The 16,538-nt window shown below is 36.8% G+C and overlaps 1 protein-coding gene across 2 annotated transcripts; it reads left to right on the forward strand.

Moving 5' to 3' along the window:
* Positions 1–6,104: 6,104 nt before the first annotated feature.
* LOC131636456 (putative pentatricopeptide repeat-containing protein At1g19290) lies at positions 6,105–14,853 on the forward strand. Of its 2 annotated transcripts, none has more exons than XM_058907063.1 (2): positions 6,105–9,586; positions 10,716–14,853. In XM_058907063.1, exon 1 carries the CDS (start codon positions 6,280–6,282, stop codon positions 8,845–8,847), a length of 2,568 nt encoding a protein of 855 aa, XP_058763046.1. In that variant the 5' UTR covers positions 6,105–6,279; the 3' UTR covers positions 8,848–9,586; positions 10,716–14,853. The 2 variants fall into 2 exon arrangements, with proteins under 2 accessions (XP_058763046.1, XP_058763045.1); XM_058907062.1 differs by having other exon boundaries at positions 6,105–9,194; positions 9,321–14,853.
* The last annotated feature ends 1,685 nt before the right edge of the window (positions 14,854–16,538 follow it).

Genomic DNA, 16,538 nt, shown 5'->3' on the forward strand with positions numbered 1-16,538 from the left:
AGCAAGCAACTATTGCTCTATCAACAACAGAAGCAGAATATGTCGCTGCTGCTGGTTGCAGTACACAGATGCTCTGGATGAAGAGTCAGTTAGAAGATTATCAGATATATGAGAGTAACATTCCTATATTCTGTGATAATACTTCTGCTATATGTTTATCTAAGAATCCTATTCTTCATTCAAAGGCTAAACATATTGAGATTAAACATCATTTCATAAGGGACTATGTTCAGAAGGGTGTTATATCTTTAAACTTTGTGGATACAGACCATCAATGGGCTGATATCTTTACAAAACCCCTGGCTGAAGATAGGTTTAAGTTCATTCTGAAGAACATCAGTATGGATTTATGCCCAGAATGAGAAGATGAGAAGTTCTTACGTATGAGTATCTTCTGAAATGAATGTGGATTTTTTTTTAATCAGAAGTTCTGATTGAAATCTTTTAGAAATTATGATTCGGTTATTACTAACGTTTCATTGTCTAAGTTGATTCAGAACCTCTTTTAAAGCAAAACAGCTGTAACGTTTTATCTCGGGATGGTAAACCTGTCGTTACTATTCATGGATAAGCGCGCGTGCAGTTGAAGGGACGCCGACCATAGGTAACTGTGCTAGTCACCTCATTTGTCTTTATTATCTCTCCTCATGTCACGTAACATTAAATGCTATCCATCATTTGTTTCATTTTATTTTCTTTTAAATACTCTTCAAACGCTTCTCCTTCCCTCTTATATTTTCTCTATTACACTCTGTCCTTGTTTTCCTTCTCTATCTATTTGCATTCATATCAAACCCTAGCTGCTCATTATCTGCAAACCCATCATGAACTCTTCATCAAGCCCAGGAAACCATGAAAATGATCAAAACAAAAAGAGAAAAGCAGTTGAAACATCTTCTTCCAAACCCAAAAAGATAAAGATCACCTATGACCCTCTCAAGGTGAATCCATTCGAAGCAAAGTTATCTGGAAACTATTCTAGACGTGTGTTTCAACCCCCTGGTGAAAGCCCTCCATCATCTCCATCTTCTTCCTCATTTTTTTACCTTCAAGACTCAACTTCCTCCTCATCTAACCTTTCCTCTCCCTCAACCCATTCCAATGAAATCTCTTCATTTTCACCTACTGAGAATGTTGTCTCTGATAAAGATTGTGGAAGATCTGCATCAGAACCAAGTCTCCCTGACCCCTCGCCTGGAAGCCCAAGAAGCAGTCAATGATGCGCTTCACTCCTTCATGGCAAGGAAAACTGCAACTCATGACAGGGTTCAAGACATGCTGGCACAGATTTTGTCTTAGCTAGGGTCTTAGTCTTTGGTCTGTGTAGTTTTCTTTCCTTGTTGCATCTGTTTTCCTGCATTCCTCTCTTGTAATCTTTTTTGATTATATATGAAAAGTTTCTTTGTTTTTACATTCCAGTGATTTTATTTGTCGTTTTATTCATCTGAATCTTTTGAAATATTCTTTTTGATGTTATGACAAAAAGGGGGAGAAGATAAATGATAAATGATTTGATTAATCTATCAGTTGCTGGGTAAAGCTCCCACACATCTTCTAACAAGAACTGCAAGTTCTATATGGTTTAAGTGTTTTGCAGGTATAAAGAAGTGAAGAGAATCTTCAAAGCAAACACAAGAAGCAAAACCATAAGAAGTGTTATTCTGTAAAAAGAATAAGCTCATGGAAACTGAAGCAAGCTGAGTGCTGTCAAGCTTCAGAAATCAGAAGCAAGAAAGAAGAATGAATCAGAAGCACTGATAATAGAATTTGATCCATATTTGTCTATTTGCTCTGACAAAATTCTATTTGCTCTGATACATTATTTTAGCCTATATGGCTCTGATACATATCATGTGTTCTAATATACATTTTATGTTCTGACTCGTTCATGCTGACTTTTGTCGTTTAGTTTTTGTTCTGTAACATTTCAGGATGTAGAGATGCTCTGATGATGCTCTGGTACATTCAACAATGTTCTGATACAAATCTAGCATGAAGTGATGTTGGTAGAAATTCAAAGCTCTGAAGCTATCCGAGGGAAGCAGAAATCAGAAGCTGTGAATGTTCTAAAGATCCAGAAAACTCAAGTTCTGAAGCTGTCCTAAATGGAAGCAGAAATCAGAAGCTGTGAATGTTCTGAAGATCAAAGAAATTCAAGTTCTGAAGATGTCCTAAATGGAAGCAGAAATCAGAAGCTGTGAATGTTCTGAAGATCAAAGAAATTCAAGTTCTGAAGCTGTCCTAGATGGAAGCAGGAATCAGAAGCTGTGAGTGTTCTAGGGATCTAAAGAAATTCTAGTTCTGAAGCTGTCCAATGGAAGCAGAAGTCAGAAGCTATGAATTCTCTGAAGACAGAAGCTTATATGATCGTCTCTACCGAAATAATCAGGGAAGTCTTTTATTAAAGTTCTTCGAGTATTTATTTCAGGGGGAGATTATTTATCTCAGGGGGAGATTGTTAATCTCAGGGGGAGACATATTCATATGCTTATGCTATAGCTGTGTAATTTGTCTTTTGCCGTCTGCTCTTTCTGATCGCAAATTCATATCATTTATATATGTTTTTGTCATCATCAAAAAGGGGGAGATTGTTAGAACAAGATTTGTTCTGATCAATTATCTTAGTTTTGATGATAACAATAATATGAATTTTGCTTAAGATAATATGGTACTCTAATCCAATGCAATTTCCTTTTCAGGAAATATATAAAGAGTATGCATAATTCAGCGCTCAGAAGCTTTGTCTCAAAGGGTTCAGCATGCAACATCAGAACATGGTCTGGCAAGACATTAGAAGATGGTCGAAGCAGAATCAGAACATGGGTCTATGGAAGCATCAGAAGAACATGAGATCAGAAGCACTGAAGTTCTGATGGTATCACGCTCAGAAGCACTTCAAGGTCAGAAGATCAGAAGATGCTTTGCACCAAGCTGTTTGACTCTGATGATATTCAAACGTTGTATTTACAAACATCAGATCAGAAGGAAGTACAAGTGGCAAGCTACGCTGACTGACAAAAGGAACGTTAAAAGCTACTAAAGGCTACGTCAGTAGACACAGCGTGAACAAGGCTCGAGGTAGTTGACAAAAGCGTATAACATTAAATGCGATGCTGTACGGAACACGCAAAGCATTAAATGCACTCAACGGTCATCTTCTCAAACGCCTATAAATATGAAGTTCTGATGAGAAGCAAGGTTAACGATTCTGCACAAAACAACTCATATTAACTTGCTGAAACTCTGTTCTATTCAAATCTCAGAATCTTCATCTTCATCAAAGCTCACTACATTGCTGTTGTAATATATTAGTGAGATTAAGCTTAAACGTTAAGAGAAATATCACAGTTTGTGATTATAGCTTTTAAGAAGCAATTGTAATACTCTTAGAATTGATTACACTAAGTTGTAAGGAACTAGAGTGATCGTGTGGATCAGAATACTCTAGGAAGTCTTAGAGGTTATCTAAGCAGGTTGTAACTAGAGTGATCGTGTGGATCAGTATACTCTAGAAAGTCTTAGAGGGTATCTAAGCAGTTGTTCCTGGAGTGATCAGTGTGTGATCAGAAGACTCTGGAAGACTTAGTTGCTGACTAAGTGGAGAACCATTGTAATCCGTGCGATTAGTGGATTAAATCCTCAGTTGAGGTAAATCATCTCTGCGGGGGTGGACTGGAGTAGTTTAGTTAACAACGAACCAGGATAAAAATAACTGTGCAATTTATTTTTATCTGTCAAGTTTTTAAAGCTACACTTATTCAAACCCCCCCCCCTTTCTAAGTGTTTTTCTATCCTTCACTGTTGATTCTCGAAACAGGCATTTATTGGGGGCAATTTGTTAGCTGAAGATTTCGTTTTGTAGTATTTGTCCTTCGAAGAAGTAGAAAATCGAAGGAAAGATGGTTACTGATGGCCATCCCTTAAAAATAAAAGAATGGCTACTGATGGTCATGCTTCGAGAATAAAGATTTCTAAGTTCATTAAGAAGATAGTGAATACTGAAAGCTAGTGAAAGTATGTGTCTTTGGGGACTTAGACAAAATTTATAAAATATATTCAAGTATTACTACTTAGCGTGTTTTCGTAGTGTTTTTAATACACTGCCACGCGTCGAAGACGGACTCAGGCGGGAAGATTTGAAATTCGAAGACGGTTTCGTAACTGTCCAAGTAACAGATGGCGTCGCTAGAAGTTCTTATGAGAGACGTGGCAGCAGATTAGTGTAGGACCGTTAAGGTCGAGACTAGTATAAATAGGAGTCTTAATGTTAGGATTCTGTGTGTTCATTTTGTACAAATCACTCACATATTTACTCAAGTATCAAGCGTTAAGAGAAAGAGTTCGCTGAGAAAATGTACGTATGACACCACCACTTTAATACATGTGTATTATCTTTTGTTTTCAAATATCTTCCAGAATTACTGCATTTCGTTTACTTCTTGCCATTTACATTTCTGTATCTTTACTTTAATGTCATTTACTTTCGAATTACTTTCATGTTATTTACTTTCAAAGTCTTTAACGTTTCTGCAGTTTAAGATTCTTTACGTTTTAATAGTCCTTTTAATTTCATATGTTATGTTACTTATCTTTTCGTTGAAGTTACATTTATATATAACAAAGTGATTATCAAGACTATTTGTTCTTTAATCGAACAACGCTTATTGAAGAAGACAAATCATGAATATGGTTCGAATGAACATTGATAACAATCTTCTTGACTATGTGTCCTAGGATCAATCTAGTCGATCCTGCGAGTAACCAAATCATATTTATTATAGTTTGGAAGACTAGCGGTTGTTTACCGGAAATCACCGTAAACAGTATTCCATTAGTAGCATCTGAAAAAATTATGTCGTTTACGAGTAGTCTGTGCTCATGCTAAAACTTCAGATCAGGATTTAAATATCTGTCAATTACAGCACGTAAATATTAAACTATTACTTTCATAAATGTGAGAAAACAATTCAAAACTGCATTAATTGAATAAGAAACATTCGGTATATGTGGTGAAAATACAGGAATTCGTCGAAGAAGCTGCCGACTCTGAACCACAAAAAAAAAAGAATCTGGAGACATACCGAAAATTTCAAGCAATTTCAAAATTTCCAGTAATACCGGAAATTTCAAAATTTCCAGTAGATTTTGTGGCAACTCGGAAATTTCAAATATTTCATTAAATTACTATGATTTTCTGTTTTGGCACCGAAAATTTTGCAATTTTCTGGTAAATCGCTACCGAAAATTTACTAAATACAAATAATTTTCACATACCGAAAATTTCAATTTTTACTAATTTTGAAAAGTGAATTTTTTTAACAAATATAACTATTTTTTAAATATATAATATCTAAAGCATTTTTGTCGATACAAAAAAATACGGGAATTGCCATAAGTATAATTTAAGGGTAGGGGTGGCAAAACGGGCCGGTCCGCGCATCCGCCATAAAATGGCGGGTTGGGTTGGAATTTTGGCGGCCACCAAAACCCGCCCTGTCAAACCCGCCACCCGCCATTGGTCGCCCTGCCAAAACTTGTCGGCCACCAAAGCCCGCCCCACCTATTTGTTCAGCCTGTCTCGCCTTAAGTCCGTCTTTTTTAGTTAATTCTAATAATTTTAATTCTTGATGATATTATTTTATACATTTATTTATGAATATATGCAACATTTTTTTAAGTAAAATTTGTTTAAAAAATGCTTTAAAAAATTATTCTAAAAAGTAATTGAAAAATTTAATTGAAAGGTAAAAAAAAAAGTCAATTAATCTGTTAAAAAAAAATAAGCGGTCAAACTCGCCGTCCGTCAACTAGGCGGGGCAGGCTTGAGTTTTATGCTCATTTCACTCGGCGGACTTGTTCTTCCTTTTTTTTTTGCAGACATAAGGTGGGATGGGCGTCAGGCGGGGTGGGCTCCCCATTTTGCCACTAAGAATAATATAATTAAAAAAAATTAAATATAATTAAGTCATATTTAAAATTTCGACACATGCAAATATTTAAAAAAATATTTCTATAAATAATTTATTATTTGATGTCCTTGGAAGACATATGTTAGTTTTTTAAAATGACATTTAAAAACCTCAAGAATCCATCGAACTCAATCTTCAGTAGCTTAGCCAACAAAAAACGGCGCCATTTTTGCTTTAAATTGTTTACTCCTCTCCATTGTCCTATGTTCAATCAAGATTCATTCAACCATTCAACTACAAAACCAAAAGACCTTAAAAAAACACTAATAACAATTTAAACAAACACAAGCACACAAGTAATGCTTCTCAAATGTTTCGTTCTTCCCTCCTCAAACCCACTTTCCCCTCACGAACCTTCCACTCTTCTCTTCCCCTTCAATGGAAGCTTCGAGAAGAAACCACCAACCTCCCCCAACCCCACCTCATCGACCGCATCTCCCGCCTCTTAATCCTCAACCGTCCCCACTCCCTCCAAAACCTCACCTTCAAATTCTCCGACAACCTCACCGACTCCCTCCTCCGCCGCCTCCGCCACAACCCCTCCGCATGCCTCTCCTTCTTCAACCTCGCAACTAATCACTCCCATTACCGTCCTAATTCCCTATCATACTCCATCCTCCTCCATATCCTCGCTCGCGCTCGCATGTTCACAGAAACCACCTCTCTTCTTAACCAACTCCTTGATCTTCATTGTACTAACAACTACCGTGCATATGCTGTTTGTAACTATGTGTTTGCCGTTTATAAAGAGTTTGGATTTTCTCTTGTAGTTTTTGATATGTTGCTTAGGGGGTTTGCGGAGAAAGGGATGACGAAACATGCACTCTACGTGTTCGATGAAATGACAAGGCTTGGGAGAGTGCCTGGTTTAAGGTCTTGTAGTTTCTTGTTGGCTAAGTTAGTTAGTAAGGGAGAAGGGAGTACTGCGGTTATGGTTTTTGATCAGGTTGTGAGGATTGGGATTGTGCCGGATGTTTATATGTGTAGTATTGTTGTGAACGCGCATTGTCAGGTTGGGAGAGTGGATGTTGCGATGGGATTTTTGGAGGATAAGGTGAAAGAGGGATTGGAGGTTAATGTTGTTGCTTACAATGGTTTGATTAATGGGTGTGTTAGAAAAGAGGATTTTGAAGGAGTTGACAGGGTGTTGAGATTGATGTCTGAGAGAGGGGTTTCGCGGAATGTGGCTACTTGTACTATGTTGATTAGGGGTTATTGTAAGAAGGGGAAGATGGATGAGGCGGAGAAGTTGATGAGGGAAGTGGAGGAGGATGAGTTGTTGGTTGTTGATGAGCGGGTTTATGGTGTGCTGGTGGATGGTTATTGTCAAATGGGGAGAATGGAGGATGCTGTTAGGATTCGAGATGAGATGTTGAGGGTTGGATTGAAGATGAATAGGGTTATATGTAACACGTTGGTTAGAGGATATTGCAAGAGTGGACAGGTTTGTGAAGCTGAGCGAGTGTTTATGGGGATGGTAGATTGGAATTTGAGGCCGGATTGTTATAGCTATAACACACTGTTGGATGGATATTGTAGAGAAGGGAAAATGAACAAGGCTTTTATGCTTTGTGAGGAGATGTTAGGGGAAGGGATAACTCCATCGGTTGTGACGTATAATACTGTTATTAAGGGATTGGTTCATGTGGGTTCCTATGATGATGCTTTGCACCTTTGGCGTTTGATGGTAGACAGAGGTGTGGCTCCGAATGAGGTCAGCTGTTGTACTATGCTTGATTGCCTTTTCAAGATGGGAGATTCTAACCGGGCCATGATGCTTTGGAAAGAAATTTTAGGTAGGGGCTTTACTAAGAGCGCAGTTCCATTCAATATAATGATTAGTGGTTTGTGTAAGATGGGGAAAGTGATTGAAGCAGAGGCTGTTTTTGATAGGATGAAGGAGCTTGGATTGTCTCCTGATGAAATAACATATAGGACTCTGAGCGATGCATATTGCAAAAATGGAAATGTTCAGGAAGCTTTAAGAACTAAAGGTGTGATGGAAAGACAAGCAATGTTACCTTCCATTGAAATGTACAATTCCCTTATTAATGGACTTTTTAAGGTTAGGAAGTCAAATGATGTTACGGATCTACTTGTTGAGATGCAAACAAGAGGATTATCACCAAATGTTGTTACCTATGGAACCCTTATTTCTGGTTGGTGCAATGAACAGAAATTGGACAAAGCTTTTAATTTATATTTTGAGATGATAGAAAGAGGGCTCATTCCCAACTTGGTGGTCTGTAGCAAAATTGTTAGCAGCCTTTATCGAGATGGTAGAATCAATGAAGCTACTGTGATCCTAGACAAGATGGTGGATTTCGATCTTCTTACAGTTCATAATAAATGTTCTGATAATTCCGTAAAAAACGATACAACTTTAGTAGCTCAGAAAATTGTTGATTCGCTTGATAAAAGTGCTATATGTAATTCTCTTCCAAATAGTATTGTGTACAACATAGCTATAGATGGACTTTGCAAGTCAGGAAAACTTGATGAAGCAAGAAGTGTTCTGTCAGTTTTGATGTCTAGAGGTTTTCTTCCAGATAAGTTCACATATTGTGCATTAATTCATGCCTGTTCAGCTTCTGGCAATGTGGACGAAGCTTTCAAGTTAAGGGATGAGATGCTGGAGAGAGGTGTTATTCCAAATATTACTACATACAATGCATTAATAAATGGTTTGTGCAAATTAGGAAATATTGATCGAGCACAAAGACTTTTCTATAAACTTCGTCAAAAGGGGTTGGTTCCTAATGCTGTCACCTACAATACATTAATCAGTTGTTACTGTAGAATTGGTGATCTTGATAAAGCCTCTAAATTGAGAGAGAAGATGGCAGAAGAAGGAATTTCTACTCGCACTCTGCCTTGATCAATGGTTGTTTTGGAAGGACAGAGGACTAGAAATTTTTGGATCAATTTATTGATACCTATAAACTTTGCTATAAGCGAAATTGGACAGGTGGCTAAACAATTTGTTACAGCACACCTGCAGCACAAATTTTGCAATATGCAACAATTTCGTACGAAATCCACCATAGAAAAAGTAATTTCTTTGTACGAATTTATAGATCGGAAATGGTCAAATCCTCCTGCATATTCAGCCATAAGCACCGATACACCATACTTGAAAATTTCAGAGTTTCATTCATTGTTAATGAAGCACTGCTTCATAAACCTTTTCACTTTTGATCACTGGGAAGCCACACATGTTAGAAGGTACTCATATTTCATGCTCAGCATGTATAGCAAAATGAGATGCTTTCCTCAAGGTTGATATTGTCTATCTTGTGACCTTCTCAATATATTGACTCAGATGATTTGCTGTATATGTTCCCAACATAGGAAATATATCGAAGAAGCTAGATGGTATTGATCAAGCTGTGACTTGCGTTATAGTTGGAGGCAGAGTATTTTGAGAGACATTGTATCGATTAGAAAGGGAAAAATACGTCATTTCTAGAGAAAGCGTTGTATTTTGGAAGAATGAAGCGATAGGTCAATGACCCTTCAGGCCTTTGCAATATCTTGAAGACATAAAGCATCTGCATCCTAGATTCTTTCTTAAATGAAGTCATACTGGAAGTGCTACAGATTCAGGAAACAAACAGGTAGAGTTATGATAGAATTCAGCTAAGTTTATGGGTGGTTGTTAGATAATAGAAAATGTAAGAACAACTCATCCATCATAGTCAGTTAGCAACACCAATGACTTTCCACTCATGAAAATTGCATGATATGAATTCAAATCTGAGAATCCTCCATTGCTGGGAAATTGTACTTACGTTGTAAATTATCACTGACTGGTAGTTTGCTCTAACCTTAGAATGGGGAGAACTTCCCTCACCTTAATCATTTCCTTTTATCCAAAAACATTCCTTGTCATTTGCTCTGCAGTTATTAGAATTTGAGGCTGAACCACTCAGTTAGCTTTGCCGTTGAAGTGGTTTTTTCTCATTAATCATTTATTACTGTTTTGACTTGTTAAATAAAATTTCATTTTTATAGTACCATTGCACAAATATTATGATTATAATTGTTACTACTACTGTTACTATTTATTACCACTAAAACACTACTATTTATAAAGATTAGGAGACTGCTATTTTGTTTTATGATCAGGTTCTTAATATTGTAACAATTGTGTGCCGTGGCAAATCATGCTGTTATTATTTTGAAGGCCCGGTAATAAAAGGGAGCATTTGTCTTGACAAAAAAAAGTGAGCATTTGTTGGTGCCTCTATATTTTTTCTTGATAATAAAAACTTGTGTGTCATATACCTGCTGCCCATATCTTCAGTTGAGTTTTTCCCCCCTATGATTTTAACATGATGACTTAGAATGGCTGTGCTGTGAACAATACATTTGTTTGAAGTAATATTGTCTATTGACGTTTTTGTACTGCCAAGGGCTCTTTCTGTACTATGTTATTATTTGGCGTGATTAGGATGAAATGAAACATTCATATTTGCATATTTTCTCGTGCATCCTGTTCGTTGGACTTGTTTGCTTAACAGAAATGGAAACTGGGTTGACTTTTTAATGTTGTTTCTGTGCATCCCCTGTGGCATGCAGCACATTTATGGATGTAAGTCTGTAACAGAATTAGTGGTTCTTGCTCTTGCATCAAAATGGAGCTTTTAAGGCATGTGTGAATCGGTGGACTAATTTTCTTGATAAAATATGCGAGAGCCGAGACATTGTTACCCAGTCTCTTTATGTTCTTTTTGTTGCCTTCAGGGTTTGCAATGCTCTCTACCAAGATATATTTGGTCCAAGTATTGTATCAATCATAGCATATTAAGGATGGGTTACTTTGCTGCTGGTTACTGGACTAAATTAAGGTGCCTTATTTTCCATTTTATATCCTTATGATTCTGAATTAAGTTTAGTTTATGGAGTAAGCATCCATGTTAGTTTATTTTCTTGTCTTTCTTTTTTGATATTACGGGTTGGACTAAGTAAGCTCTACACTTTAATTCTGCTGTCATGTACCATGATCAGTTCCCCTTATCCTCAAGCAAGGGCTGCGAGTTGTCTTCTGCCTTTTACTCTGGTTAATTTCATATTGATTTTCCTTGCTGTGTTATTTAGTCTTTCAAATGATTTCTGATAGATGTTGTTTATGGTTTGTCTGTTGATGAGGTTTATTCAGATTATGAAAATCCAATTCATTGGCTTCTTTTTCAATTCCAATCTTATGAAGATACTAATTGTAAGTATTTGTTGTGTGCTTTCAGTTCATGTCTGTGACCATCAGTTTTCTTGCATAAATCTTTAACTGTCATTTTAGCAATTAATATCGGAGTATGATAAAATGGCCTCTTCTATCTTGAACTGTGACTGTGACAGTGACATGACAAGTTTTAAAGCCTTCTGGTTTTTTGTAAAAATTAATGCAAGTGCTGAACCGAAAGCCTTTCAGCATATATCCCTCACTTGTAGCCAGTGAGTTATATATGTTGAATCTGATGCTTTTTTTTTCTTTATATTTGTTTTTGCATTACTGAAAATATATGTTATTTTCTATTATGGGTCATACTACAGGTCATGGACTGGACCAAAAGATTGCACCAAATTCTAATTCTCTATTCTATTTAGACCACTAACACCTGAAAGGGGAAAAACATAGTACTAGAAGAGAACCTAAGGGGCTAAAGGATTATGCATGAGCAGGAAAATGGTTATCTCACCTGGAGAGTCTAGAGCACCTCCTTTCAGTTAGAACACTCCTCAATTTAAGAGACACCTCACCTTTCCGATAGTCTTTGTTTTTTATCCTGCTAGCTTTGTATTTGGCTTACTGCCAGATAGCAAGAGATCCTAGCAGTAGCAAGGGAATAAGACATCACAAGTTCCACTAACTGCATATCGCTTACTTCACAAGTTCTCAAACTTAAGTTGAATTTGACTCATCTCTTGTAAAATTGGGAGTATCTTGTCATATTTCATTTCTCCTTGAAAGCGGAAATGAAATATTAAGGGGTTGATTAAGGCTTGAACTACATAGTAGGTATCCTCGTTTTAATTATACATTATAGTTTTTCACTCTTTACTCCATCTGACGAATTTCTTGAAATAATATTTAATTTTTAATGATAGAAGATTTTGTTGGGCTGCGGTTGTTTTGTTTTAGAGTATTTTAATGAAGACACATGTTAAAGAACTAAATATAGAAATACTGTCTCAAATGTGGTATATTTAATTCCTTTAAGGTTTAAATATTGTTCTTTTCAATAAATAACCTAATAATCATATCTAAAACTACGCCACTATAGATATAGATAGATCACTAATTGTATTTGCAGGACTGAATAACCCGTGAACAATATTCTTATGCGGATTTAGAACATGAATAATGGAAGACATGAAATCCAAAAATGGAAAAATCCCATGTTGGTGTATTCTCTTCAAATTTGATGAGGTGATGGAAATGGGACCTGAAACTAACTTTTGGAGATAGGCTGGCTCAAAAGCTGATTGTAGTAACTTTGATAATTGGTGGGGGTCGTCTTAAAGAGAATCACAATTTTGTGCCTCCCAGCTGGTTTGTGTTGGTCACTCACTCTGGCTTATCCTCTCTGCCTACATGTAACAGGTTGAAATTCTTCTATTCTATTACCATACATGTACGGTTTAACTTTCTGTTACACATTGTTAGTAGCTAGTATTAAGTCAGGGATTGGGAGTTTCTGCAGTTGGGAAATTTTGCAATGCAGAGGATTCCTATTCATTAAGCTAGTTTGGTTGAGATTTGTCTCAATGCAAACTTTTCTGATTAAGTTTCTATTTATACATCCTAGGATACTGTTTTTTATTATTAAAACGAGTTTTTCTTGCTGAAAATGGAATTGTTTTTGAAGCATATCAAATTCTAAAACAGTTGCTTTTGTTGGAGATGATTGTAACTACAAGACTGGGGTGTATGCGTCACACACTACATATATCATAATATGTTCGGTAAAACTATTGGTCCATTAGTTTATTTTCTTTCTTATATTTTTAGAAAATTTCTTTGCCAACCTCCCAACCTTTTAGTTCACCTCTGGTGAAAAACCCAAACTACCCCTGACTTCGGAAATGAACTTCCGAACTGCATGAAAAAGGTGTTTTCGGAAGTTCATCTCCGAAAGCGCCTTTTTTTAAAAAAAATTGTCTTATTTCGGAAGTTCATTTCCGAAACCACAATTTCGGAAATGAACATCCGAAATAAGACACGTTCTGCAGATTAAGCAGAACACTCCCCCTCCCCCATTCATTTACCCTAATCCAACATCAAACAACACCAAAGGCGAAATTTTGTTAAAAGACTTCCAAGGCAACATCAAAGGCTCCTGAAGGATAGAAAAACACTTAGAAAGGGGGGGTTTGAATAAGTGTAGCTTTAAAAACTTGACAGATAAAAATAAATTGCACAGTTATTTTTATCCTGGTTCGTTGTTAACTAAACTACTCCAGTCCACCCCCGCAGAGATGATTTACCTCAACTGAGGATTTAATCCACTAATCGCATGGATTACAATGGTTCTCCACTTAGTCAGCAACTAAGTCTTCCAGAGTCTTCTGATCACACACTGATCACTCCAGGAACAACTGCTTAGATACCCTCTAAGACTTTCTAGAGTATTCTGATCCACACGATCACTCTAGTTACAACCTGCTTAGATAACCTCTAAGACTTCCTAGAGTATTCTGATCCACACGATCACTCTAGTTCCTTACAACTTAATGTAATCAATTCTAAGAGTATTACAATTGCTTCTTAAAAGCTATAATCACAAACTGTGATATTTCTCTTAACGTTTAAGCTTAATCTCACTAATATATTACAACAGCAATGTAGTGAGCTTTGATGAAGATGAAGATTCTGAGCTTTGAGTAGAACAGAGTTTCAGCAAGTTAATATGAGTTGTTTTTGTGCAGAATCGTTAACCTTGCTTCTCATCAGAACTTCATATTTATAGGCGTTGGAGAAGATGACCGTTGAGTGCATTTAATGCTTTGCGTGTTCCGTACAGCATCGCATTTAATGTTATACGCTTTTGTCAACTACCTCGAGCCTTGTTCACGCTGTGTCTACTGACGTAGCCTGTAATAGCTTTTAACGTTCCTTTTGTCAGTCAGCGTAGCTTGCCACTTGTACTTCCTTCTGATCTGATGTTTGTGAATACAACGTTTGAATATCATCAGAGTCAAACAGCTTGGTGCAAAGCATCTTCTGATCTTCTGACCTTGAAGTGCTTCTGAGCGTGATACCATCAGGACTTCAGTGCTTCTGATCTCATGTTCTTCTGATGCTTCCATAGACCCATGTTCTGATTCTGCTTCGACCATCTTCTGATGTCTTGCCAGACCATGTTCTGATGTTGCATACTGAACCCTTTGAGACAAAGCTTCTGAGCGCTGAATTATGCATACTCTTTATATATTTCCTGAAAAGGAAGTTGCATTGGATTAGAGTACCATATTATCTTAAGCAAAATTCATATTATTGTTATCATCAAAACTAAGATAATTGATCAGAACAAATCTTGTTCTAACAATCTCCCCCTTTTTGATGATGACAAAAACATATATAAATGATATGAATTTGCGATCAGAAAGAGCAGACGGCAAAAGACAAATTACACAGCTATAGCATAAGCATATGAATATGTCTCCCCCTGAGATTAACAATCTCCCCCTGAGATAAATAATCTCCCCCTGAAATAAATACTCGAAGAACTTTAATAAAAGACTTCCCTGATTATTTCGGTAGAGACGATCACATAAGCTTCTGTCTTCAGAGAATTCATAGCTTCTGACTTCTGCTTCCATTGGACAGCTTCAGAACTAGAATTTCCTTAGATCCCTAGAACACTCACAGCTTCTGATTCCTGCTTCCATCTAGGACAGCTTCAGAACTTGAATTTCTTTGATCTTCAGAACATTCACAGCTTCTGATTTCTGCTTCCATTTAGGACAGCTTCAGAACTTGAATTTCTTTGATCTTCAGAACATTCACAGCTTCTGATTTCTGCTTCCATTTAGGACAGCTTCAGAACTTGAGTTTTCTGGATCTTTAGAACATTCACAGCTTCTGATTTCTGCTTCCCTCGGATAGCTTCAGAGCTTTGAATTTCTACCAACATCACTTCATGCTAGATTTGTATCAGAACGTTGTTGAATGTACCAGAGCATCATCAGAGCATCTCTACATCCTGAAATGTTACAGAACAAAACTAAACGACAAAAGTCAGCATGAATGAGTCAGAACATAAAATGTATATTAGAACACATGATATGTATCAGAGCCATATAGGCTGAAATAATGTATCAGAGCAAATAGAATTTTGTCAGAGCAGATAGACAAATATGGATCAAATTCTATTATCAGTGCTTCTGATTCATTCTTCTTTCTTGCTTCTGATTTCTGAAGCTTGATAGCACTCAGCTTGCTTCAGTTTCCCTGAGCTTATTCTTTTTACAGAATAACACTTCTTATGGTTTTGCTTCTTGTGTTTGCTTTGAAGATTCTCTTCACTTCTTTATACCTGCAAAACACTTAAACCATATAGAACTTGCAGTTCTTGTTAGAAAATGTGTGGGAGCTTTACCCAGCAACTGATAGATTAATCAAATCATTTATCATTTATCTTCTCCCCCTTTTTGTCATATCATCAAAAAGAATATTTCAAAAGATTCAGATGAATAAAACGACAAATAAAATCACTGGAATGTAAAAAAAAAACAAAGAAACTTTTTATTGATAATCAAAAGATATTACATGAGAAGATGATTAACAAGCAGATGCAACAAGGAAAGAAAACTAGTAAGACCAAAGACTAAGACCCTAGCTAAGACAAAGTCTGTGCCAGCATGTCTTGAACCCTGTCAATAGTTGCAGTTTTCCTTGCCATGAAGGAGTGAAACGCGTCATTGACTGCTTCGTGGGCTTCCAGGCGAGGGGTCAGGGAGACTTGGTTCTGAGGCAGATCTTCCACAACCTTTATCAGAGACAACATTCTCAGTAGGTGAAAATGAAGAGATTTATTTGGAATCGGTTGAGGGAGAGGAAAGGTTAGATGAGGAGGAAGTTGAGTCCTGAAGGTAAAAAGATGAGGAAGAAGATGGAGATGATGGAGGGCTTTCACCAGGGGGTTGAAACACACGTCTAGAATAGTTTCCAGATAACTTTGCTTCGAAAGGATTCACCTTGAGAGGGTCATAGGTGATCTTTATCTTTTTGGGTTTGGAAGAAGATGTTTCAACAGCTTTTCTCTTTTTGTTTTGATCATTTTCATGGTTTCCTGGGCTTGATGAAGGGTTCATGATGGATTTGCAGATAATGAACAACTAGGGTTTGATATGAATGCAAAAAAAATAGAGAAGGAAAACAAAGACAGAGTGTGATAGAGAAAATATAAGAGGGAAAGAGAAGCGTTTGAAGAGTATTTAAAAGAAAACTGAAAGAGAGTAAATGATGAAAAGCATTTAATGTTACGTGACATGAGGAGAGATAATAAAGACAAATGAGGTGACTAGCACAGTTACCTATGGTCGGCGTCCCTTCAACTGCACGCG

The sequence above is a fragment of the Vicia villosa genome, unplaced genomic scaffold (assembly GCF_029867415.1).
Source record: "Vicia villosa cultivar HV-30 ecotype Madison, WI unplaced genomic scaffold, Vvil1.0 ctg.001745F_1_1, whole genome shotgun sequence".
Classification (NCBI taxonomy): Eukaryota; Viridiplantae; Streptophyta; class Magnoliopsida; order Fabales; family Fabaceae; genus Vicia; species Vicia villosa.